Raw genomic sequence first — 25,000 nt, 5'->3', positions numbered from 1 at the left:
ATGCTCCACCCCCCCCCCCCCCTCCCCGTCGTTGGCAGCTGCGCTTTCATTAAATGTTTTTTGCTTTTTTTTGTGTTAACTTTTAATTCAAACAGGACGCACCAGCACCAGGCGCTTGGTGCACACCGAGGCGGGATAACAGGGCCACTTAGTTTTCTTTAAATTATTCATCTACATTTCCCCCCTACTTCTCTATTTTTTTCTAGGCGTAAGAGTGCTTAAAAGGCTTAGGGCGCTGCACTCCACTCCACGATTTGCACAACAATTGCCTTCACACACAATTTCCCACCAAAATTTGTCAGCTCCAAACACGGACACGCACACTGCACCGGCGATTTCAAAGCCACCTATATTCTTGGGCGAACTTTCGGGGATCGGGCACTTCCGCTGCTGCCAGCGCACTGGCGAGTGGCTGATAGCGTGGCTGGAGCGAGCCACAGCCTAGAACTGGCAACTGGGTTGGTTTGGCCGCCACCAGCCGCAACGATTGGCGTTCTGCGTAAAGAGCCGCACTGTACACGCTCGCTGTGTGATCCCCGGTGGGCACCCCTGCCTAGCTGGCTTGCTGCGGCTTCCGCCTTTCCGTTCCACCGGCCACTGCCACAGTCACGGCAGCCGCACCGCAACGCACACGAATCCACCCGAACGTGCACAGCGAACGAACGGTCTAGCGCACCCGAACCCGAGCAGGGCTCGCTACTCGCTGCTGTTGCTGCTGCTACTGCTGGTACTCGGACGTATCCGCAGCTAATGGTGGAACGGCGGGCCATTTGAAATATCCTTCGCATTATCGGACTTTTGTTCGTTTGTTTGTTTGTTTGCTTCGGAACAGCTCTGACGGAACAAAATGTTCCCGCGATCCCTTACACTACGATGACAATGCCGCGGTACCAGGGGAAAAAAAACAGAGCATGGTGGGATCAAGCGAGCCTGACGTAGTACACGGTCCTAATGAGCCGATTCCTGGTTGATAGTGGTTGATAGCAGCGCCCTTGATAGGGGGTTGGGGGCGGTTTTCTTTTTACGTTGCTTGCTTGAGCTTATTGGAGCCGGGCCCTCTAAGCCAGTGAGCCAGCCCGGTGCCAACGGTGCCGTCGTCCAATTGGATTTCACTTTCGCCTGTTCGCCTGCACGCGTACCCGTACGCGGGCACGAGCAATGAAAGCAAAACTCTCTAGAGATCTAATTACGCTGCCTCTCGATGCCCCCGGACTTATGGTGCGTCCGAGCAGCCGGGCTGATAGAGAAAGCGGAGTGCGGGGATCTGTGTCTGAATGGCCGGGGGGATGCCGGGTGGTTGTCAACCGAGCTTACACACCAGCGCGCGCGCGCGCACCCGCGCCCTTCGCTAATAAGAATAAGAAGCGGTTGATTAAGTTGGCGAACGGTGGCGGGCGGAACGGGGTTTCGGGTTCGCTCATGCTTTGCCCGGTGAAAGCGGAACATTCTAATAATAACGAAAGTGTAGCAGAGTGCATAGAAAAAAAAGAGAAAAAAAACTATTGCAAAACGCTTCACCGTCGGCGCGCCGTCAGCGTTTAGGCTTGCCCGCGTGCACGTGCAAAGCCAACACAAAATGGGGAATCCGTTCGTTCGCACCTGCCACAGCCAGCGCGCACTCACTTCCCTGGTTGGTGTGTGTGTGCTCCTGCACATTGCATTGCTGCATTATTATTGTTTCTACGGTCCTTGCCTTGCCTTCGTGTGCGACCGTCCAACGGCGAGTGTGAGGAGCCCGCGTCATCTTTCAGCGTCATCCCCAGGCGGCAAATGCAATTTGCATTGTTCATTGTGGCATTGTTCGGTGTGTTTGTTTTATTTTTAAAGTCCCCGAATGTTGCTCGAACTAAGTGAAAGTCAAGTGCGCAGTATAGTATGGCACTACTGCGATCTACTGCTCTACTTTCCCCCAGCCCTCTTGTTCCCAACCACTCGCTCTGCTCACGCTTGCTCCCCTCTTGCTTGCTGGCTCAAGGGCGCGAGTGTGCGCGCGCAATCGAATCAGCTCACTCTTTTCTTCTCTCCCGGCCTTCCGGCCTTGCCTTGGTGGGGCTTAGCTTAAGCGGGGGGGGTTTTGGGATCCTTGTACCTGCACCCACCGCATTGCCACCGTTTCCACCACGATCCACGGTCCTCCGGCGGCTGCAGCTTGCTCGTCCTTGTTGCGCTCGTGTTTTGCTGCAGATCCCGCGGGCGCTACCACTCCTGCCTCTCCCGCCCGCCCATTCGCTTCTCGATTGAAACGGTGGTGAACGGATGAGTGCACGGTATTCCTCCTTCCTGTCAGTTCAGTGTTCGAGTGCGTCACATGCAAATGCTATCCTCCTGCTGCTACTGCTGTTGCTGCTGTTGCTGCTGCTGTTGCTGGTGGTTCTCCTGCCCCACATCCGGTGCGTCTAGGCCTGTGCCCGCCTTCCGCGCGTTCCTTCCGTTCTCCACTGTTTGCCCGATCAATCGTCCTTCTACGTCGCCGCCGGAACGACATTGTTAGTGCACCGATCGTGTTAACGGTTCAAATGCTTGGGTATGGAATGCAGCAAGGAAAGGAAATTTATTGAGAAAGAAAAAATCTGGATCTAAAAGGACGTGGGAAAGAGCAAGAGTGTAGGACAACAAGGAGAGAGAGAGAGAGAGAGAGAGAGAGAGAGTGAGAGAGAGAGAAAGAAAGAGAGAGAGAGAGAGTGGCTTATTTTGAGCAAGTTGAATCGGAATCGTAACTAACCTTATGGCGCCTACGTCACGGACACCGAAAATGGCCGGCTGATGGACGCCTTCGTCCGCTGGGTTTGGCTGGCTCCATCCCCTCCCCTCCCCCCACCTCTCTCTCTCTCTCTCTCTCTGTCCCCTTCAACAACCTTTTCGTGGAGCATTTTATGAATAAGATGAACACACAAATCGTGCTTGGCCCATCAGCTCCTTACCGACAGATCGTGCTCGTCGTGGGACCACGAATCTCCATTGCCCCCGCCCCCCCCCCCCCCTCTCCTTCCCTCCATTCAGTGGCGTGTAGAACATCATTCCCTGATACTCCCTGCTGGAGTGAGCTGGTTGTGGCCGCGCACAGCCTAGTCCCAAATAAACCTCTATCGTATACTAGTGAGCAGTTTATCGGTGTGTGTGAGTGTGTGTGTGTGTGTGTGGGTGAACACCGTTGACGGCCACGTCAAAGCTTGTCCTGTGAGTGTCTGCCTGGCGCTTGTGTGTCCCGCGTGACCGAACGGAAATGGAGTAGCTGGCAGTGATTGGAAGTGGCCACGACCCACCACCCCCCCGTTGGCGCGGCGTCCTTGCTGTTGCACTCCTACTCATTCCACGTGTTCGTGCGTGTGTTGGTGCTACTTTTTAGGATCTTCCGTGTGCTGGTGTCCGGTGTGCAGTGTGACAACGCGCAACGCCGCCCGTGAACTGTGACCAGGATACAACGGCGCTACGTCCGTACCTGTTCCAACTCGATCGAAGATGGGTATGCTGGGGGCGGGCGTGGGTATTGTGGTGGATTGTCCTACGGGTGTCGCTGACCACGGGGCCCGTTTCCGTTTTGTTGTGTTTACGTAGACAACCACCCGACACCGGAGACAACCAAGGCGATCAGTCTGGCCGAGGAGGGTAGCAACAGCGTCGACTACGAGCAGGCACTATCGCTGACCGGCTTCGGCTGGTTCCACTACCGGCTGCTAGCCCTATGCGGGCTCATCTACGCCAACACGGCCATCGGCGTTACCATCCTGTCGTTCGTGTTACCGTCGGCGACCTGCGACTTCCGGATGACGTCCGAGGACAAGGGCTGGCTGACGGCGGCTCCAATGCTCGGTATGTACTCCACTCCCGGGGGCCGCGACCGTCACCTTGCGCTCTTGTTACACCACGTGCCACGTTCCTGGCCCCTTTATGCCGTTAATTTCCTTCCTGAGAAAGAGAGAGAGAGAGAGAGCACGAGGGAAGATAACAAGATCGGCAAAATTTTGCCGATCTATTTTTAAGCTTGGTGTAAAAACAGAGAAAGCAGCGTGCCGGCGGACGGAGGCCGTATTGTAGAAACAGTGTGAGCGTGGTGGTAGTGGGCGTCAGGATACGCCGTGACCACCGGCGTGACCACCATTACCGGTGCAAAAGCCGAATGCACTCGCTGTCAATTTCTTCGACCGAAAATTTCTTCTGTGTTTTGTGTCTTCTTTTTGTGTGTCTGTGTGTGTGTGTGTTTAGGGATGGTGATTGGATCGTACTTCTGGGGTTGCCTGGCCGACACCAAGGGACGCCGGGTGGTACTGATTGCCGCCCTGCTGCTCGACGGTGCGATCGGTATACTGTCGACCGCTTCGCAAATATTCTCCCTCTTCATGTTCTTCCGGTTCATCAATGGGTTTGCGTAAGTTTGTAACGCCCCCCCCCCCCCCCCCCCCCCCCCTCCAGCACTGGCCCCCGGTGCCTCACGAATGCCTTCACCGTTTTTCCACCACAGCATCACCGGCGCCATGGGCATTTGCTTTCCCTACCTGGGCGAATTCCAACCGACGGTGTACCGGGAAAAGATCCTCTGCTGGATGGAGCTGTTCTGGACGCTCGGTATCATAGTGCTGCCGTGCATTGCCTGGCTCGTCATACCGCTCGACTTTCGGTTCGTCAGCGCCAATGGGTTTCGCCTGGCGAGCTGGAACCTGTTTGTTGCCCTCAGCGCTATCCCCAGGTGAGGTGTTGGACAGCCCCCCCCGGGGTGGAAAAACGAAACATTTTTTGTGTACTAATGGTGATCTGGCTGGTCTACGCTAGCCTGCTGCTCGGTGTATGGTTGTTCTCTTTCCCCGAGAGCCCCAAGTTCCTCATTGAGTGCGGCGAGGAGGAGCTAGCGATTGAAGTGCTGAAAGACATCTTCCGTGTGAACACTGGCCGCGAACGGGACGAGTATCCGGTAGGTGGCGTAGGAGGCTTACAGGGTGAGGCAAAAAAAACTGCAACACATTTAAAACGCCATATATTTTTCATTTTTGTTTGGAATTTTTTGAGTAAAACCAAAAAACGTCGCGAATTTCATAAACTTTCAGAATCAGTTCAGTTTTTTATGGTATGTTACTGTTTGGGTGAATTATGATCTTGAGACGGTAGAAGAAACCATCGCTCGTTGCCCGCAGGGTGCTTTGTGGTATTTTGGCTCATTCTTAGAGAAGCGTTTGCATAAACTGTTCAAAACTATGTCATTTTTTAGGTCTAACCTTGCCCTTCAAAATACCGCAAACGGAGAAGTCCTGCGCTGTTTTGCGCGCATAGATATTGACAGCCAATGAGACATGGAAATGAAGTGTGAAATGGTTCTTTACGCTAATTTCATGTCTCGGTTGCTTTGAGGGAAGGTACAGAGTCCTTTTAGAATCTCTAGGGATTTCGCATGAATTGTTTGCATTTCTAGGACTGCAATGAACCTTTTAATAGCTTTAGAAACATTAATTTGTTGATTTATATCGGATCCACCGAACGAAAATGTGCGAATAATGTGAAAAATTGCGTGTTATCGCATCTCAACCCATTATCAACCCGGTTTATGCGTCGTGGTGGCCAGCCGAGAGTGTAAATTATCAGCTGACTTTCCTGGAAACTAAATCCCATATTTTTTTTCGTTTAAAAACTACAGAATAACGAATGGTTTCTCATCAAAGAAAACAAAGTTCAGAATTTCATCACTTGCGGCCAAGCGAAGCAAGGCCTCTTCACGGTCTCAAGACCATAATTCCTCCAAAAAGTAACATACCGTAAAAAAATAAACTGATTCTGAAAGTTTATGAAATTCCCAACATTTTTTGGTTTTATTCAATAAAATCCTAACAAAAATGGAAAATATATGGCGTTTTAACTGTGTTGCAGTTTTTTTGGCTCACCCTGTAGAGGCGCACATATGCACATGCGTTCTAATCCCGGTTTCATCCACCCCCCCCCCTCCCCACCTGGGACCACACCACAGATCACTGGCTTGAAGGTGCGCGAAAAGGGTAACGCAATCATGGAGGCACACCAGCGCTCGATCCGATCGTTCTGCATCCACAAACCGAAACACATCCGCATCCTGTTGGGTGAAATTTGGGAGCAAACGAAGACGCTGTGCGGGCCAACCTTCCGGCGGAACACGCTGCTCGCCTGTCTGATCCAGTTCGGTATCACCTCGAGCTACTACACGCTGATGATCTGGTTTCCCGAGCTGTTCGGTCGATTCGAAGAGTACGAGAAGCGGTACCCGAACTCGTCCGTGTCCGTCTGCGACGTGTCGTCGATCGTGCTGGACAACGGTGCCGATGGTACGGTGGTGGAGGAGTTCTGTGGTACCGAGATCGACACGAACGTTTACTGGCACACGCTGCTGCTCGGTTTCGCCTGCATCCCGACCAGCTTCTGGTTGCCGCTGTGCGTTCACCGGCTCGGCGCCAAGTTCTTTCTCAGTACGTATCCGGGCCGGCAGGGCAGGGCAGGACGTGTAAAAAGACGGGCTAACTGTTCCCAATACTTTCAGAGCAGTTTTCAGCTTGCTGGTGGCAGCGGGCGTTACGGTAGGCCTGTCGTACGTCAACAACTCGACGCAAAACCTGGTGCTGTCCTGCATTTTCGAGGCACTGACATCGATGGGCATCAGTACCGTCTACTGCGTGATGGTGGATCTGTTTCCGACGAACCTGAGGTGGGTTTTCCTTGTTCCTGATTTGCTGTATTTTTATTCTACCTTGTTTTATCCCTTATCCGGCAACACACTCGTTCAGGGTTATGGCCGCGGCACTCTCGCTGACCTGTGGACGCGGCGGTGCACTACTCGGTAACATTCTGTTCGGGTTTCTGGTCGATCTCAACTGTTTCATCCCGGTGGTCCTGTTTGCGGCCCTGCTCCTCGGTGAGCTACCGTCCTGGCCTCCTCCTATAACTCCTTATTTCTCCAGCAGATTAATGACCACGAATGGTTTTCTGTTTTTGCAGGGAGTGCCATCTTGTGCTTCTTTCTGCCCAGCACGGGCACTATGGCGCTCGAGTAAGCAGCTTCTTCTTCTTCTTCAATGAGGATTTACCCCCGGGCGGGCACGGCTCTTGAATCTAGCATCCTGAGCGTTCGCAGACTACCCTGAGGATAGATAGCCCTCTCACGCCTATCTTAGAGACCGGCTACTGTGGCCACATGGCCAGGGTACATGATAGGTAACTTGTGTCCTTTAGACACTCGCGCGCTGGATTAGATTTGAAGGTTTTTTTTTTTTTGGAACGTTCTAACAGTACCTTAAGGTTTATTGCTTCTTAAGACGAGTCCCGGGCACGCACTGGAAGGATTCTTTGTTACGTTGTAAAAGGGTATAGTATATAGGGATACTAGCGAGTGGTGCAGCGTATATAGATTGTGTAGAATGATTATTTAGATAACAGGATTCCCCTCCCTAGTGTGAGTGATTTTGCTACTATTCTCCTTATCTTCCGTGTTCCAACCGCGTTCACAAATACTAGGCAGCTAGACTAAACGAAACATTAAACAAATTTGCGTGGAATTGAATGGTCAATGGAAGAGTTGGTTTTATTTGCGTAATGCCCTCCGGTTGGATCCGTCCTCTTTCACATCCCGTGTACACACTGCACAGAATCAAACCGGTCTGCGATGTAGGCGATTTCACAGATGACGCCCAGATTCTGGAGAGAGTGTGTGCGCTAGACACAGAAAAAAAAAAACCGGCAGATTCTGCGCCCAGATACTGTGCAGTGTGTACACGGGGACAGAAACACCCTCTTCGATCATGGAGGATGCACAGGTGCGTAACTACAATACCACGACGCAGGCGACACTGCAAAGCCACAACCGCACCGCGGGATGCGCCTTTTGCTGGTTGTTGCTGGCAGGAAGTCCGATAGCGCCGTCAACAGGAATCACTCGCTGTCTCAGCACCGTCCTCACACTTGACACCGTCCGTTGACACTGTTTCCGGCTGCTGGAGGGGATGGACCGGTTCCACCGGCACGGCACCGGTACCGTGCGGTGCAACGGTTCGTCCGATCAGTATCGGCAAGGCACGATGTGGATGAATACCGTAGAATGCCTCAATCATCGAGGCAGAGTAGGCAGGACTGACGGCCAACTGGTTCGGGGCCAACACGGGCGGCATCCCCGGTCCGGAATGCCGCGGTATGTAGATCATACCGGACGGGACGACCTGCAGGTTCTCGAGCGGCTGACCGAGCGGTGGCAGCTGGAGGGCCAACCAGCGGCGCATACTGTCCGAGTGGTTCCGTTCCAGCACCTTGCTGCGGGAGTGTGATTGCTTCTTGAACTTGGTGCGCCTATTCTGAAACCAGGTTTTCACCTGCGTATCGGTGAGGTTGAGACACCGGGACAGCTCCGAACGCTTGCTGATGCTGACGTAGATGTCCTTTTTGAACTCCTCCTCGAGCCGCTCCAGCTGCATCGTGGAGTACGCTTGCCGTGGCTTCCGGTCGCGGTTCTGCTTTCTGTAGCTCTTGCCATGCTTGGAACCTGCCGAGAGAGAGAGAGAGAGAGACGCACACGTGTTGGAATGGGGCGGATCAGGATCCGCCATCAGTCTTGCAGAGATCTTCATAGACAGGCTGCGCGCTTGCAGCCTTTTGTAGCCTTATGTGGTTATACCATTTAGTGTTTGCTGTTGCTGATTGCTTCTCCTTTGGCTAGCCAGCCAGCCAAGGCAACAGTTTGTCGCTGCGGGACAATAACTACCAGGTGTATGCATATGCAACCGTTGTTTACATTCTAGAGCTATATCTACGTCAAATGGAGCTGTAAAGTCATTCAAGAATTTTATTTTGTTCATTAGGCATCCGTTAAACATAATCGGTATGCATTTTTTCTAATTTCACACTATCACAAATATTTTCATTACGATTAAAATGGCAAATTTCGTTCCTAAAAACTGCGATTCGCCCACACCGCGTCTATCGTCGCCAATTTTTGCGTCTATCTCAAAAAATCGGCGGCCGAATCGCATCAAATTTTTGTTGAAGGTTACGGTGGGTATGCTCTTACTGAAACACAGTGCAAAGTGCGGTTTAAAAAAATTGAAAGTAGTGGCATAAATGAGAGAACTTCCAACCATCGAAAATGTTAGAATTCATCAAATTGCAGGCCTTATTGGCCAAAAAGGGTTACTAATGTTCATTACAAGCAACAATCAATCAATTTCTATCGAGACTTGTGAAAAAAATCAACCAAAATATCAAAAACGTTTAAATTGACCGATTTTTCTCGATGAAAATGCTCCGCCACCGCGCGGAATATCGGCCAAGGACACGGTAAAAGCCACAATTGGTAACAATTGCAACTTGCGGCTAACTCACCAGACTTGACTCTATCAATTGAACATTCATTTGCATCGCTGGGACAGGTAATGGCCGAGCAGCGCTTCCTTTTGTTCGAAAAATGGAAGGGGTTTTGCAAAAATGGTGCAGATTGGCGGTTTTGTAGGTTAGACATCCAAAAATTGCCTAAAATATAGTTCAAATTGGTAGCTAATGAGTGCTATCATTTTGGAGAATAAATGATTATCCGTTTTCCCACAATAAACGGTTTTTTTTACGAAAAAAACACAACGGTTTCATATGCATACACCTGGTACATTGGACTGTTTAGAGTACTTCACCGCAACAAAGAGCACAACACAACGGTAAGCTCCGGCAGCGTGACTTTTATCACTTAGGCCTTTGAGCGTTTGAGAAAAGAAGAGGAAGAACAAGAAGTAGACAAAGAAAAAGAAGAAGAAAGAGAGGCGAAGCAAGAGCAGACGAACTATCATCTGACAAATTCAACACTTTAATACCAAAGACCAACATTAGCCTGTCATAAATGCCAGTACCAACAAAAGGACCAAAACAGAATCGATTCCCCCAAGCGCAAACTGGCCGCGCACATTTGCCGCCACTCGCCGCTCTGTTGGCCCCTAGGCCCTTGGGCCCCGTCCTATGGGACGTTGTTAGCTCACGAATGGCTTGACTTGAACGCTCGTAACTAAAGCGTAAATTACAAACCCCTTTTCCAGTGTGTCACAGCAATGTGCAACTCGCCGCAGAAGCATGCAGGAGCTCGGCAACAGTTGCTCGAGAGCAGCAACAGCAGCAGCAGCAGCAGCAGCAGCAGAATAACCCGAAGACAACAACATCATTGACAACAATTGACAAGCTCCAATGTTTGCGATGTGTTTATCGACGTCCAATCATCGCGCGGATGCGAGGAGACACCTGCCTGTAGGCCGTCCACCACTTCCCACCGCTGTAAAGGCACGGCTAGGGTCGAACGGTCGTCGACGCATCAATCGCGTGCGTTCGGCCGTTGGCTCTGGGAAGCAAACAACGGCCACGCAATTTGTTTGCTCGACTCGACGTTCGACTCGACCCGTTTGTCGTGGTCGTCAAAGGCAGCTCGTTGGCCACAGTTTAAGGCATGTAATCGCTGCCAGGCACGTCTTGGTTAATTCGGAGCTGCGAAGGTGCTAAAACAGTGAGCAAACAGCTGCGCTTGGAGCTGTGTTTGCCGATGGTGATTGTTCGAATAACTTTAAAACTAGCGCTCTCGGTCGTCGGGTCTTTATGTGACGCTGTTGGCACTTGTTTGCCTTTCGTGCGCCCGTTCCTACAGCGCTGAGGATCGCAGCCACGATCACGATGATGAAGATGTATTCCAGCTTCTTCGGCAGTTCTTGCTGCAGCAGCTCGATTGCTCGAGGTTTTGCTGCATGATCGCATCGGATCAGGATCGCAGGCCCTGTCCCGATCGCGCAGCTACCACTTACCGTGCTGACCGGCGTAAGTCTCGCCATCCGGCAACGTCCGCAGTTCGAGCTGCCGAAGATGCCAGTCCCGGATCGGTTTTCCCGCGCGGTTGACAAGATGCGGTGGCGGTGGAAGTTGCCGCTGGTACAGCCAGCTCGCCAGTGCACTGGCATTGGCGAACGTTTGATTGGTGTATTCGGTGTAGCCGGGATAGTCGGCGGGTTCGACGGGATGCCGGGGCGATCCGGCACCGGTTGACTGGGGGCGGCATTTCGGTTGTTCGCTGGCAGGTGACCGACGGTCCTCCGAAGCCACATCGAGGACGTCCACATCGTCGTCCACCAGGCCCGCGGGCGCTGGTTCGTCCCGTCCCGTCGGATACTCACCGTACCTCACCGGGCAGTCCGGCAGTACCGGTGTCGATCGGAAGCCGGTGCAAAGATGGGCACACGGGGCGCAGTCCCTCAACTCCGGCCAACTGCCATGCTCATTCATGCTACACTGCCGGAGGGGTTTGGGGCGCGGGGGGGAAAGAACACAGGAACAGTCGTCGTCCCGGGATGGTGTTTCGTCTTTCCCCGGTGTGCCGCTCGCATCCGGTAACGTTCCGAGGGCGCGATTCGCCGCCGAACTCTGCCAAACGCCCAGCAGTCGTTCGATGAAGAAGCTGGGCGGTTCCATCACGAACCGGGAGGCAACTATCTGTTTGTTTGTTTTCTTTTTGGCACAATTCACGCACTACACGCACCGGATTCGCCTTGCCTTGCTGGCCACTAACCAGACACCACAAATGGAGCACACAGGGGTCACACGAAAACAAAAACAAAAGCTGATCCTGTGGTTGATGATAATCCTCCTCCCTCCCGTTCTCTCTCTCTCTCTCCCTCTCTCTCAAGTAGCCATATTCTGGAAACACACAACTGTGCACGTGTTCGAGAGCTTCCTGCCCAGTGGTGGAAAGACCGGGCGTAATCTCTTCCGATTCCTGTAGTAGATCAACCGCAACTGACCACAATCCTGATTATCCAATCTAATACCCATCCGTCGGCTTACAGGAAACACGCTGCTGCACCAGCAAATCACTGCCACTTGCCAACCAGAAACGTAGACAGCGCGTGTGAGTGACAGAGAGAGAGAGAGAGAGAGAGAGAGAGAGAGAGAGAGAGGGAGAGAGAGAGAGAGAGTGATACAGCGAGAGCAAAGGACAGAATGTGAAAAAGAGGCAAAGAAGAAAAAGAAAAAGAGACACAAAGAGAGACAAAAAGAGACAGAGTTCAATCAGGTGAAGCAGACGGTCCCGTTCGCACGCCCGGTCGGTCGCACGCAATCCGTGGAGCCGCTCGATATAACTCTCCAACAAGCAGGAGCTCCCTCAGCTCAGGATGCTGCTGGCGTCGACCAATCGCAACGCACCTGCACCATTGGGGGGGAGCTTTTTGCTGATGCTGATGTTGTGCTGGGTTGTGCGGGGGTGTGGAAGCGGGTCGAGGGAAGAACTGTTCACACCTCCCTTGTTGGGTGCGCGCATGATCACATGGCGCGCGCGCGTCGGTCACTCGCTGAGTTCGCTGAAGATACCACGACGCTGAAGCTGAGGGAAAATCTCAGGGAGTCAACGGGAGCAAGGTGGTGGGAAAATGCTTAACAGGTAACACCGGGGGCACCGGTTAATTTCATCCATCAAAATTTAAGTGAACGTTTTGTTTTCTTTTGGCTCATTGATGAATCGGGACGAGCTGGGCCGAAAGGCATTCCACAAAACGTCCAAGAAGTTAATAATTTATTTCGCTTTGTTTCTGTTTTTTTTTTTGGCTCGAACTGCACTGCACTAGGGGCGAATTATAACAATAGTTTAACAAACAATAGTGTACCCGATAAGGACGAAGAAGAACGTGCATAAAGATCACTCACAGGAAATCAAAGACCTTAATAGTCTAGCACGCTGTGGCGATTGGCACGAGCGGAATCAATCTAGACTCGAGTCCTTCATCTCAAGGAGCACCTTTTCCGCGCTGGATCGGAAAGGAGTGTGAACGAAAAAAAAAGGGAAAGGCAGCGATTTCCGGCGCAACTGCGCATTTCACGGAGCCCGTTTTCCCCCGGGGGGCACCGGTAAATAGCAAAAATCCAGTGCCCCCTGATAATTAATGGTGTACGCGATGGCGCGAGGCTACCGCAGGCGAAGGGCCTCGCCACAAATGTACAAATCGCTGCACCCTTACCGATTGCGGAAAAGAATCACGCTTCTCGCTCACGAAAGCAGCACCGCACGGAAGGTGTAACTGGCGATAAGTAATAAACACGTAATAGCAGCTGTTAACGTTCTCAACATCTTCGAGCACTTAACCTTCTGTGGCGCTAGTTGAGGGGACGGTGGGGTAGGGGGGGGGGAGGGAATGTGGTTGCTTTGTGTGGCTATTAAAAAAGAGACAATATTTATCATCCTCGCATCATCCGTTACCCTACCGGCGTTGTGTTGTGCTTTGTTGTGTGGTGCTGGCGGATGAGTGATGGCGAGGCGAGCAGCAAGCGGAGTATACCGACACGCTGACACGCCATAATGGGCGCCAAAAATCCGGGACGACTCCTGGAGGAGCTGCCCTTCGTCGCTGATCTTCCTTTTTTCCCAAAAAGTGGATCCTGGGCCTGGGTAGAGGCCACTCTTTTTCTTTTTTTTTTGGAGGAACTGTCAGGGCATCGCCATCTTCTGGCTTTAGCTCAGCAGGTACCCATTAACAATGAATCCACGCTAGCGCGCTGTATTGCGCCCCTGTGCGGCACATTCTTCTTCTTCTCCTTCTTCAGTATTTCCCCGACATCTCCGACATGGTTGCGTGATCGCACTAAATTGCTATAATATTGCTTTTACTACTCAATCGCCCCCCTCAACCGTTCTGGGTTATCTGTGGGATCGCTTACTCCTGAAAAACATCTCCTCCGGCTTGGCGATGATTGGTCTACAGCATTGGATAGTTGGATAGCTATTAGGTTGTTTCGTTTAACCGTTTTAGAAATACTTAGCATAAAGATAAATCAGTGGTTTATATTTCATTTTATTCTATGATCTTTTGATTCAATTTGATTAGTTTATGGCATCAGGCATATAAAGGGGGGGCTTCGGTAATTTCTTACAAAAAACAAAGACCATTTTTGACGATTTTTTGTGACGTAACCATTCAACTTTATTCTTTCATGTGAATGGTACATTAGACTGGTCTTTTAAAGAATATTTGGTGCTATTTTGAAGAAGATTGATTAAAAAATTCATCCATGGCATCCAAATTTCTGATGGTGCGTCTATGAAAAGATACGTTTTCCGGTGCCCATCGCTGATTGCTGCGTGATGGGTCATCAGAAAAATACAAATCGATACCGGTTTGAAAGATTATAAGCTTATGCAGGTAACCACATCAAGTTTTTGGTGAAATTCCGATTTTTCGATTTCTGGCAGATTTTCGAAGTTGAAAAAGTGATGCTCTCTGTCATTTTGCCTAAAAGCACGATATTTAATGATTTGTTTTAAAAAAAGTATCAACAATTTTCATGAAATCTCAACGGGACTACCTGACTAAAAGTGTGCAAATTATGTGTTAAAAAATTTGAATTAATCGGTCTAGTAGTTTTTATGGTGCGATGGGCTTCGACTTTGAAAACATTAGTTTTGGAAAACGCTCTTCAAAGTAGCGAGCTGCATGAAGTACTACTGTGGCCAATGAATAAGTAGAATCGGTACACAACTTGCAAGTGCTAACGAATTTATTTAATCTCGTATTTTTTGTTAGTTGTCAGTACTTTTTCCGCTAGTTCCGCTTTTCCAGTTAATTTTCCGCTACGGATACTTTGAGAATGGTGCAAAAAGCCTTTGGGGACGACACATTGTCAAAATCAAATGTTTACAAGTAGCGCAAACATTTCAAGAATAAATTCGTTAGCACTAGCATGTTGTGTACCGATTCTACTTATTTATTGGCCACAGTATTATGAAACGCGGATTTACAAAAATCTGTAACTTTGTCAGTTTTGCTTCGATTGATCCAAAACTTTAACACAATGTTCTGGAAAGGATCAGCTTTCAGGGAAAAATGTTCAAAATATGTGTCACTAAAAAAATTAGATACCGAAGTCCCCCCTTAAATCAATGTTTTGGTTCCTTAAAATGTTGACTCAAAAGCTACCTCATCCTTCACTCGGACGCCCCAGAACGGAATTTTCTCAATGAATGTTGACACAAACTGTCTGTTAATGATAGTGATACCATATATACTCGTTGCATATGCTTTTTTAAACCGGAAAGGCGGTTTTTATGCTCTAAAAATAATAAAATAAAATGTGTGAAAAATGCTCGCTTTGCGACTGCATAATAAAACAGTCATAAGCGAAATTATGCACACATTATTGCTCAACGAAACGACTTTTTTCCATTTGTAAGAGAGAAAAAACGCAGTGGCATATGAAACTTAAACTTTCCGACGATAAACCACAGTCGTGGTCTACGGTCGTCGCTAATCTTGATCACATTACAGGCTCCGTTGCACTCGTGAACGCCTGCCTGCACAACGGCAGGCACCCATCGCAAGTCGATTGGCGCACCCTAGCAAGCGCAGTGTTCTAGCGCACCGAGCGTAATTGTCGTCGTCGTCGGCGAACTGGAGCACGCGTCAGTGCCGGCTCCGCACCAGCTCACTAATGACGTAGCGGTGCACGCAGACCGTGCAACGGAACGATTGGGCTGGCGTACCGGGACCGTGGACAGTCTGGTGACGATCGGATCGCCAGTGTTGAAGCCGATGGCACCGATGAAGGTGGTTCTGTTGGTGGTAAATCTTGCGCTGCTAGTGCTTTGCCAGCGTGCCGATCGTGAGCCGGGGCCGCTGCTGCTGCTCCGCACGGACGACATCCTGAACGAGCATCTGATGCCACTGACACTGCTCATGCTGGATGCACCGGACGGGGCACAGGGGGAAGGTGCCGCCGAAAGCCGTACCATGGATCATGGACCATTGCCGTTTCGATTCGAACCGAGCGGTAGTGGCAGTGGCGATAGTGTGGTGCACACCAACGAAACCAGCTACTCCCGGGCCCTCTCGACCATGGAGTTCCATCGGTAAGGATCGCCGCACTGAAAAGGGGTCGCCACAGATCGGTTTCATGTTTTTTTTTTTTTTATGTTACCTTCCCGGGCAGCACCATGTTCAATCGCTATCGCTGTAACGGGTTCCTCGCCAACCGTATCCTACACCAGGCATACCAACCGGGCGTGCTCACGAAGCGGATGAGCTCAGCGAGCGACGGTACGGTGCTGCCGTCGGTTTCCAACGCTCTGCTGTACGATCCGGGTTCGAGTGGGTATCGCGAGTGGTTGACAAAGTAAGTTCCGCAAAAAAAAAAAAAAGCAAATGGATCACGGGAGCGGGGCTCACAGCCATCTCGCTCGATCGCTCGCCGTAGGACCGCCACCATGGACGACATCTATCGGAACTACCTGTCAGTGGGCGGAGTGGCGGATGCGGTGGCTGGTGATGAACAGCATCCACGGCACCGGACACCAGCAGCAGCCGCGAGTGACAAAGTGGGCATCGAAAAGGAACCAACCGAGCAGCAGGAGCAGGACCTTGGCTTCGACGAAGGTTTCGTCACGGGGTACGCTGGGGTTCCGACGACCACTGGTGGTGGTGGCGGGCGTTACCATCCCGCCAGCGACAGCTACCGGCAGCACCACCGTACCAAACCGTCACAGGGCCGCCACTGGGAGTTACTGGAAGGTGAAACGGAGAGTGGGTATGCGCGGGGCGATATGCTGTACTCGGGCATTCCGGGTGCCCCCCACTACCACCATCACCAGAGTGTGTTCGAGAGTGAGCACCAGCCCCAGGAGAAACAGCTGGCCAGTAAACACCCGGTGGCCGGTGGTTCGGTCGGGCTGAAGGATCTGTTCGACATCGCTCTCACCACGCTCGCCTTCCTGTCGTTCGGTATGTTCATCCTGCAGGTCATCATGTGCATCACGATGACGAAAGGTGAAGCCGGCATGATGGTGCTGCCGACGCAACCGATCGAGGTGGAGGTGGATGGTGGTGAGGTACGGCGGGAGCGGTTCATGCGGGAGCTTCCCACCGAACCGGCGCCGGTGGCCGTTCGCGAACTGAACCAGCTGGCTGGCCATGCGCTCAGCTCGATCGACGTACTCGTCATGGCTGGCGACGTTGACGTTGGCTCGGTCGAACGGGCCGCCTGCCTGCAGCGTAGTCTCTGCGTGGCGAACCGCTTCTCCCGTACCCTCACCACCATCAGCGGTTACTGGGTTTCGCTCTGGAGGTACGCAACGCGTCGGTGGCTGACGGACTGCGGCGACGGCGAAAATCACGGAGCGTCACTTATCCGCTTGTTTCTCTTTCTTTCTTTTTTTTACGCTCTATCGCACTGGTTGGCTGGCCGCTATGTAGTCTTGCGGTTTGCTGGATGGCCGGGGTCACGGAGCGGCCACCCCCGTCCGCCCCCGTTGCACTGCACTGTCTGTCGGCTTCCATTGTCGGTATCGGGAATGGTAACTGCTCGAAGCTGTACCCTTGCCCTGCTGCTCGATCGTCGATTTAAGCACGATACTTACTGCATCGAACGGAACGAAAGGAAGAAAAAAAAAAGCTGGTGCTCAATTTAATAAACAGCATACTTTGCGTACTGCATCGATCGAACGGATTTGAGTAGTCGCCATCTTGTTGTGTATTCCATTTGCTCGCAATGGCGCCACTTCGTTGAGCTCTACTTGAAGGATTCAAGAGTGCTGAAATTATTACACGACGCACAGATAGGTATTTGCGCCCCCTTAATGCTGTCTTATTCGTTATAAATATGGTTGATATTAGATTTAAAGTAGTAAAAAAATAATGTTTTCTACCAATTCCAGCATACTTGAGCAAAAAAAGGATTTTTTGTTTGATCATGAATCTTTCTTGCTCTTACTTCTATAATATCTGTAATTTCTCTTGGGGGTCGCCCATTTATGGAGTTTGCCTTAGCCAAAACATTCAATTCACTCTAGATTGCAACCATTTATCATTAGCAAGCGTTGAAATCATGCAGTTGATATCGGAATCCATCCATTTTTGCTTGAAATTTGCTTTAAATCTCAGAATTTCCTTTCAAACACCTTCATTTTGTCTATTTCTGAAGGTCACTCTAAAAGTTGAGCTAATTTCTTCTCAGCATATTAAAGTTTGTTGTCCAGAACCTTTTTTTGAACCTTTTTTTAAGTATCTGGCACAAATATCGCCAAGAAACAGGCGATGGAGAATAAAAGCAAATACAGCAACTAGACGAAAAATTCTGAAATACCCATATTTCACAAAAAACATCGAAAAATCGGTAAAGCGGAACCTTGGGGGAATAATTGCAACTGGTTTTATATTCTAGACACCTTACTCTTTCAAATTCTCTCTGCATTTTTGCCGGGCATTGCCGGGCTTTTGAGAAAACTAAAGTTGAAATGTTCACTTTTAAATGTGTTTCGGCGAAGGTTCATTTTTGGTAGAAACCTGTGATGTTTTTTAAACTTCAAAGCATAAAAAGCACTGCACAATATTCTGCTGATTTCGTAGATGTTCGTTCATACCAAGAACAGGCTGATTTCTTGACTACAACTATTTTTTTGATAAGAATAACGCGACGCAGCTATTTCAGCTTTTTATATCCTGTCACTTCACAGCTAAAACTGATAACGTGGCAGGGATATTTAAGCATTATATGACTTCTCTATGAGAGTGCTGTCATGTGAAGAACATTTTAAAATTGTCAGCAAGGCATTAAGGGGCCAGATTTCTGGATCTGCCATACAAAGCGGCCCCTTAAGGGCTTCGGTTTTTATGTGACATTTATTTAAAACATTTTTCTCTAAAAGCTGATCTTATCAAGAATATTGTGTAAATTTTTTGGATAAATCGAAGCAAAACTGACAAAGTTATAGATGTTTGAAAATCTGCGCTTCAAAGAAGGTTCCAGGCAGCTCGCTACTTTGAAGCGCGTTTCCCAAAATCAACGTTTTCAAAGTCGGTGCCCATCGGTACCGTCAAAACTACTGAACCGATCGATTCGAAATTTTTAACACATTATCTGTACACTCTTTGCTAGATAGTCCCGTTGAGATTTTATGAAAATTGTGGATATTTTTTTTTAAACAAATCATTAAAAATCGTGTTTTTAGGCAAAATCGCAAAATGCATCTTTTTTCGAACTTCAAAAATCTGCCAAAAATCGAAAAATAGGAAATTCAACAAAAACTCTCCAGGGCTACCTGGATAAACTTATAATCTTTCGAACGAGTATTGATATGTGTTTTTCTGATGACCCATCACGTAGCTACGATGGGCACTGGTTTTGGTGCGAATCAAAAGACTTGCGACTTAAGACTAAGCGACGAACCCGGTTTGATCATTGTGATCAACACCATTGTATTCATCAACTTCAAAAATCTGCCAAAAACCGAAAAATAGGAAATTCAAATAAAAGTCAACGGGGCTACCTGGATAAACTTATAATCTATCTAAAGAATATCAATGTGTATTTTTCTAAAAACGCATCACACAGCTACGATGGGCACCGGAAAGTGCCTTTTCGCAGACGCACCTTCCTAAATGTGATGCCGTGGATGAAGTTTTAAAAAAAAAACTTCCCCAAAAAAGAACTAAATATTCTTCAAAAGTTGTAGTTTAATATGGCATACACTTGAAAAAGTAAAGGGGAAGGATACGTCACAAAACATCGTCAAAAATGAGCCTTTTATCAGGCAGAAATTACCGAATTCCCCCCAAAACACTAATTAATATCATTATCGGATATTTTGTCCTTTCCACTTACAAACTGTTCTAAATGCTATGATCTTTAACTATCTACAATCCTGTAAAAATGTACTGCTTGTGTTATTTGCTAATGAGAAACAAAAGAAGTTTTTTAAACGAAGAAGCTGCACAATGGTGCAAGTTACTATCGTAGATGGTAAAGAGGCGTTGGAAAGGGGTTTTAGTGTGTGAAAATCTTGAACTACACGAAAAGAACGCGCTACAATTGACAAAAACTAAAGGGTGCCCCGTTAATACAGTGTGCACAGGGCTCTGCAGAGGCTAAAGACGGCCCTCGATCGATGTAATTTTATTCTATACACAGGTTAGGATTGCAGATTCGTGATATATCTACAATGACAGTAGTGTTCGACAAAATTGAATGAAAAAACATTTGCTACAACATTTCAACTTTCACCACGATAGTAGTGCAGCCCGCTGACTGGCAGTTACTTTCTTCTGCGGCTCGCATGCGGATAGGAGTTTAGGGAGTAAACGAAAGAGAGCAAGTGAGATAGAGATTCGACTGGTGGCCTACACAAGGTAGCCCGATAAGCTATTACCGATTGGGCCAACAGATATTCTAGTAGCATCTCCAAGTATTTCATCCGTTTTCCCGTTCGATTACCGTCCCCTTTCCATCCAGCAGTTACGCGCACGTTCACCCGGCGAGAGACACTTCCTGTCAATTCGGAGCATTCAGTATCGCTCCGCTGCGGTGATGGCGGCGACATTCGGCGGCTCTCCAGCTACTAACAGTATTCTCTCTCTCTCTCTCTCTCTCTCTCTCTCTCTCTCTCTCTCTCTTTCTCTCTCTCTCTCTATTTCTCTTTTTTTACGCGAGGTTATAGCAGTGCGTGAGCATTATAATGCCTCATCCTCTCATCTCGTGGCATCATCGGGCACTCAAGACTCGCAGCGTTCGGCTTGGATGCTGATGCTCTCAGTGCAGATTCTGTATTGTACCCGGCAGCACACCAGCAGGGCCTGTACGCCCGTACGTCCTGCCAAATAGAAGAAGAAGAAGAAGGAAAAAAACACACACAATACCCCCTCTCCCCTTCACTCCAGTAACATAGCAGCATCATCAGGAAGCAGCAGCAAAAAAAAACTAGCGGACGGGTAGACGGTGTGTGTCTGTGGTGTGGTGATGTTGTTGTTACTCGCCATCAAACGGTCAATCAATCAGAGCATTTTCGTGTGCCAGTGAGTTGCTGCCACCGAAACACGAAACGAAAAGGGCGCTGGTTTCGATTGTGGTGTGTTTTCGTTTTAGTTACATTTCTTTTCTCTACTGTTTGTTTTTTTTACTGGCATCATTGTACAACCCCGAACTGAGGCTCAATCCTTCCCTTGGGGGAACGGAAATTCTTCGCTTGGATCGAATTGAATTGATACTCCAAAAAGGATAGCGAGGCGGCACACAGCAAACCAGCAATCCGTAATCAGCATCAGCATCCAAATCCGCCCCAAAAAGTGACCTCTCCGACACTCAGATGATTCGCAGATTTCTACTGGCACGGGGTTCTTTGTATGCATGTGTGCTCGCGCGCTCGGCGAGCTTACTTCATTACGAGGACGCTTTGCAAGCTCCCCCCCCCCCCCGCTCCGAAAAAAAATACTGTCATCAAACGTCTCAGCACCAGCTCAGGAGTGCCAGCCAAGTGCGCGCTCCTTATCGTCGTCGTCGTCGTCATCGTTCGTCGGGAGATCCCATCTGGACATGCGCGCGTCCGCACACAACCACACAAACACGTTTCGTTCGTCGGTTCCGCAAGATTGCCAGCATTCTTCAGCATCACTTTTCCTCAACCTGTTTGCACTTCTCTCTCTCTCTCTCTCTCTCTCTCTACCCACTGCTCATCCGTTTCCGTTTTCGTTTACAGCGCGCTGCCGAATCCCTGAGCACTGAGCGACTCGGCGGCACTTACAGCAGTCAGCAGTCAGCAGCAGTCAGCATCAACGCCAACCAGCAAACAATGAAAAGTGCGTGAAAGTGCAGTAGTAGTAGCAGCAGGAGTAGTGTGCTAGCGGTAGTAGTAGCAGCAGCACCAGCAGCAGCACCAGCACCAGCAGAGGTCACTGGATTGGAACGCGCGCTTGGTTTTTGGCCCCTTTCATCCCGTTTCCAAATGAAACCATGTCCGCCGGTGGGCGGTGGGACTCGCCCGAATTACCGTTGGTTGACCGTTTCTGTGAACTGAGCCGGGGGGGGCCGTGTGTGCCGTGTGATCCGACACAGCATCCGACGACAGTATCCGACCGCAGCGCTCCATCTCGGGCGACATCTAGCGTTGCAGTGTTGCAGTCCTTAGGCGTATACTCCAGGTTCACTCGCCAGGTACGACGCCAAACTGGTGAAAAAAAAAACAGAAGTGCAGTGCCAGTTGGCCAGTTGTTTGGTGCCAATGGGGGGGGAGGGGGGAGAAGCTCTTTCTTGGTCCCTTTTGTAGCACGATCAAAATCTTTGGTGAAGGTACACGGTGCCTTCTGCATGCGAGATCGCGTGCTCTGTTATGCAATATGGCCCCCCAACACCCCTCCCTCCCTCCCTCCCAGTATAGTATGTGTGCGAGAGTTTTGTGCGAGTGTTAGTGTGCGGTGAATGGAAGCTGCAGAGCCCATGGGAGCGAAGTGAAATACTGAGAAAAAGAAATAGAAAGAGAGAGAGTGAGAAAGAGAGAAAAAGAGAAAAAGAAAGAGAGAAAGAGAGAACGAGAGAACGAGAGAAAGAGAGAAAGAGAGAGAGAGAGCAACAACCTACTTGCAGTCGAAAAAAAAGCTACAATCAGCCTGAATCCTGAGCAGCAACCAAACAAACTGCATAACTAGTCAACACCAAAAAAAATAGAGGGCTTACTGGTTCCTCGAAGTATCGGCAGTATCCAAACATACCCATCGGATGCTGCACGTCCAAAGTCGAGTCGACAAATGTTGTGATTGCGCGCGCGAGAGAAAAAAAAAATACAAAGCAAAAGCGTGAGAGAGAGAGAAAGAGTAGATAAAGAAACGAAACACGTACAAAACGCACACCCACACCCAAAAAGTCACCTCAAGCACGCCACAAAAACATAAATACACGCGCACACATATAAGAACACGCGCGCGCGCGCGCGCGCGCGTAATCTGAACCACACCCACATGTGTACCCATTCATTCACAAAAGCACATACATTGTGCACACAACTTACCCCATGAAAGGACATTACGGGCACGGCCCTTCGTTACAGCGTGCGTCTCCATTACTTTGTGTGGCGATGCGTCGGGACCGAAGGGGAGAGAAGGTTCTTCGATCTTCATTTCATGGTCTTTCACCGTTCATCCTGTGGTAGCCTTTTGCTGTCTGGCCTAGGCCTATCTCACGATGCATACTGTGCCCTTCCTCTCCGCCCCTTATTGCTGTTTTCAGCGAAGGCGCAGAACGGAAACAAACGATCAGTTGGTAATGCAAAAAGCACGCGCTCCATTAGCACGATTGCCTGCTGGTTTTATGGCCCTAGGTGGTCATTACCGACCTAGTTGCCCCACGCAACCGTGCACGTCGATGATGACGCCCGGAAAGTGGCCCGTACCCTTCTCACATCCTAAAGATGACGTAACACTTTGACCGAGCTCGGTTTTGCCTCTTTTTTTTTTTACACAGGAGCGTTCCACACATCGATTGCACCAGCAAGTAGTAGCAGCGTGTGGCCGTAAGGCGGCAGGCAGTCAGTAGTAGTTGTCATACTCGCACCACTCGGAACCAGAGAGCAGCCAGGGCGCAGCCAGGGCGCAGCCAGTGCGCGAGCGAATCGCGAATCTACAGCAAACGCCCTACAGCCGGCCAGCAAGGGGCAAGCGCCAGGAGTAGCAGCAGCAGCAGCAGCAGCAGCAGCAGCAGCAACCGCTGCACGATGAAGAACATGGCACCGACGACGGGCGAAACGTTGCGGGCTTGGTTGCTGTCGGCACTGGTGGTGCACGGTGCCGTCGCCGGTAACCCGGACGCCAAGCGCCTGTACGACGACCTGTTGAGCAACTACAACAAGCTGGTGCGCCCGGTCGTCAACACGTCGGACGTGCTGCGGGTCTGCATCAAGCTGAAGCTGTCACAGTTGATCGACGTGGTAAGTCGCGGTAATCGTAAGGCCAGCAGAACGCGGCGATCCCTGACTAATCCCGGCGTTCTTGGCTTTCTCTGTGTGTTTCTTTTTTTTTTTTTTTTGACATCTCGCGCGCAGAATCTCAAAAATCAAATTATGACCACCAACTTGTGGGTCGAACAGGTAAGTGTCCAGTGGCCCGTGTACACCGTGTCCAATATATTCTCGTACACTTTGTTTCGCTGCACGATTTTGGTAGGTTCACGGCACCTAATTGTTGTGTTAACATTTTGGCAGTTGAATTGGTCTGTTTTATTTTTAAGGCTCTAATTTTAGTAACCATGAAACAATTGCGTGTCTGTGTTACCCTGCCCATGAAACAATTGCGACCCCCATTTTTTTATCGAAAAAGGCGGATAAATTTACCTAACGTATTGTAAAAGATATCTTATGAAGAAAATGGTGAAATCTACTGTGGAAAGATTATGAGGGAACGAAAATTATGTGCTCCAGCATGATGGAGCGCTCTTGGAGGAGCATGTTTGGTTCAAACCTGGTACAGGGATAATTTAACCAGATTTGTAGAGAAGAATGAACGGGCTGCCAGTTCATCAGATTTTAACTCACTTGACTTTATCGTTTGTTCATACAATTATTGAACCTAGACGAACGAAATTGTCTAATTTTATTCAGTTTGAAGCAACGATTCCAAAAATATGGGTCTATGAAAGTAGTCCGTGCCACGTGCGTTGGACTTTCGAGGCGATTGAAGCTCGCAGAAAAAGAGTGGGTAGGGGGCTATTCCGAAAAATATTTTTTGATTGATTATTATAAGTTTTTCTTTGAAAAAAAAACCACTCTGATGATAGAAAATGGTCCACCCGTTAAGAAAATAAAAATGATTGAATTTGTATGAGAATATACTGGCCACGGTGTAGTGTGAGCGAAAATCCTTTTCTCTAGAATCTAGCCCAGATTCTTGACAGTGTAGACGGAAGGTTTTCGGGGGTTTGCTCACACCACCGGCGTGGAACGTGACACACTAATTGACGATTCGCACTTCTCCACCACCACCACCACCACCACCAACAGTCCTGGTACGACTACAAGCTGCGCTGGGAACCGAAGGAGTACGGTGGCGTCCAGATGCTGCACGTACCGTCGGACCACATCTGGCGGCCGGACATCGTGCTGTACAACAAGTAAGTAGTAACCGATCCGCTGCCGCTAGTTCGCGTACGCTGCGTCTCGGGGTGTTTTACTTCCGTTCCCCTCCTCCCCGTAGGTCGGGAAGCACAATTATTATATTTCTATATGTACCACAACCCCAGACCAGTTCCT

General features: G+C 49.6%; 5 protein-coding genes across 16 annotated transcripts in view; 3 read left to right on the top strand and 2 right to left on the bottom strand.

Moving 5' to 3' along the window:
- Window positions 1-575, bottom strand: part of LOC126579763 (membrane-associated transporter protein) — a 10,474-nt gene extending 9,899 nt beyond the window's left edge. For 2 of the 4 annotated variants that reach the window (XM_050243337.1, XM_050243340.1), the window contains exon 1: window positions 290-575. The gene's annotated coding sequence lies outside the window, so the exon portion shown is untranslated. Of the gene's footprint in view, window positions 1-188 lie in introns of all 4 variants that reach the window. The other 2 variants (XM_050243338.1, XM_050243339.1) reach the window with 2 other exon arrangements.
- Window positions 1-25,000, bottom strand: part of LOC126579771 (cytochrome P450 4d8-like) — a 431,039-nt gene that overhangs the window by 346,747 nt on the left and 59,292 nt on the right. The gene's annotated exons all lie outside the window — the stretch shown is intronic.
- LOC126579769 (synaptic vesicle glycoprotein 2C-like) lies at window positions 2,129-7,497 on the top strand. Of its 4 annotated transcripts, none has more exons than XM_050243354.1 (10): window positions 2,129-2,390; window positions 3,347-3,463; window positions 3,556-3,810; window positions 4,204-4,366; window positions 4,460-4,684; window positions 4,768-4,906; window positions 5,951-6,422; window positions 6,499-6,658; window positions 6,738-6,865; window positions 6,949-7,497. In XM_050243354.1, exons 2-10 carry the CDS (start codon window positions 3,460-3,462, stop codon window positions 7,002-7,004), a joined length of 1,602 nt encoding a protein of 533 aa, XP_050099311.1. In that variant the 5' UTR covers window positions 2,129-2,390; window positions 3,347-3,459; the 3' UTR covers window positions 7,005-7,497. The 4 variants fall into 4 exon arrangements, 3 of the variants coding, with proteins under 3 accessions (XP_050099311.1, XP_050099310.1, XP_050099308.1); XM_050243353.1 differs by having other exon boundaries at window positions 2,129-2,486; XM_050243351.1 differs by having other exon boundaries at window positions 2,129-2,524.
- Window positions 15,534-17,340, top strand: LOC126579716 (uncharacterized). The gene is made up of 4 exons (XM_050243264.1): window positions 15,534-15,850; window positions 15,931-16,113; window positions 16,195-17,061; window positions 17,190-17,340. The coding sequence occupies exons 1-4, from the start codon at window positions 15,534-15,536 to the stop codon at window positions 17,338-17,340; spliced, it is 1,518 nt and encodes a 505-aa protein (XP_050099221.1).
- Window positions 20,581-25,000, top strand: part of LOC126579767 (acetylcholine receptor subunit alpha-like) — a 27,364-nt gene continuing 22,944 nt past the window's right edge. For 3 of the 4 annotated variants that reach the window (XM_050243349.1, XM_050243347.1, XM_050243345.1), the window contains exons 1-5: window positions 20,606-20,836; window positions 21,464-21,918; window positions 23,221-23,683; window positions 23,798-23,842; window positions 24,752-24,861. In XM_050243349.1, coding sequence (XP_050099306.1) covers window positions 23,471-23,683; window positions 23,798-23,842; window positions 24,752-24,861 — 368 coding nt within the window. In that variant the 5' untranslated portion in view covers window positions 20,606-20,836; window positions 21,464-21,918; window positions 23,221-23,470. Of the gene's footprint in view, window positions 20,837-21,463; window positions 21,919-23,220; window positions 23,684-23,797; window positions 23,843-24,751; window positions 24,862-25,000 lie in introns of all 4 variants that reach the window. The other variant, XM_050243346.1, reaches the window with a different exon arrangement.

Source organism: Anopheles aquasalis, chromosome Y (genome assembly GCF_943734665.1).
Source record: "Anopheles aquasalis chromosome Y, idAnoAquaMG_Q_19, whole genome shotgun sequence".
Taxonomy (NCBI): Eukaryota; Metazoa; Arthropoda; class Insecta; order Diptera; family Culicidae; genus Anopheles; species Anopheles aquasalis.
The sequence above is the reverse complement of the archived record's forward strand: the minus strand, read 5'-3'. Positions and strand labels throughout refer to the sequence as shown.

Excerpts from the sequence above, each read along its gene's own strand:
- LOC126579769 (XM_050243354.1), top strand. Across the intron at positions 4,907-5,950 it reads GCGAACGGGACGAGTATCCG|ATCACTGGCTTGAAGGTGCG; the intron begins GTAGGTGGCGTA and ends ACCACACCACAG. Across the intron at positions 6,866-6,948 it reads GTTTGCGGCCCTGCTCCTCG|GGAGTGCCATCTTGTGCTTC; the intron begins GTGAGCTACCGT and ends CTGTTTTTGCAG.
- LOC126579716 (XM_050243264.1), top strand. The coding sequence starts at position 15,534 with ATGGCACCGATGAAGGTGGTTCTGTTGGTGGTAAATCTTGCGCTGCTA. Across the intron at positions 15,851-15,930 it reads TCGACCATGGAGTTCCATCG|CACCATGTTCAATCGCTATC; the intron begins GTAAGGATCGCC and ends CTTCCCGGGCAG. Across the intron at positions 17,062-17,189 it reads TACTGGGTTTCGCTCTGGAG|TCTTGCGGTTTGCTGGATGG; the intron begins GTACGCAACGCG and ends GCCGCTATGTAG.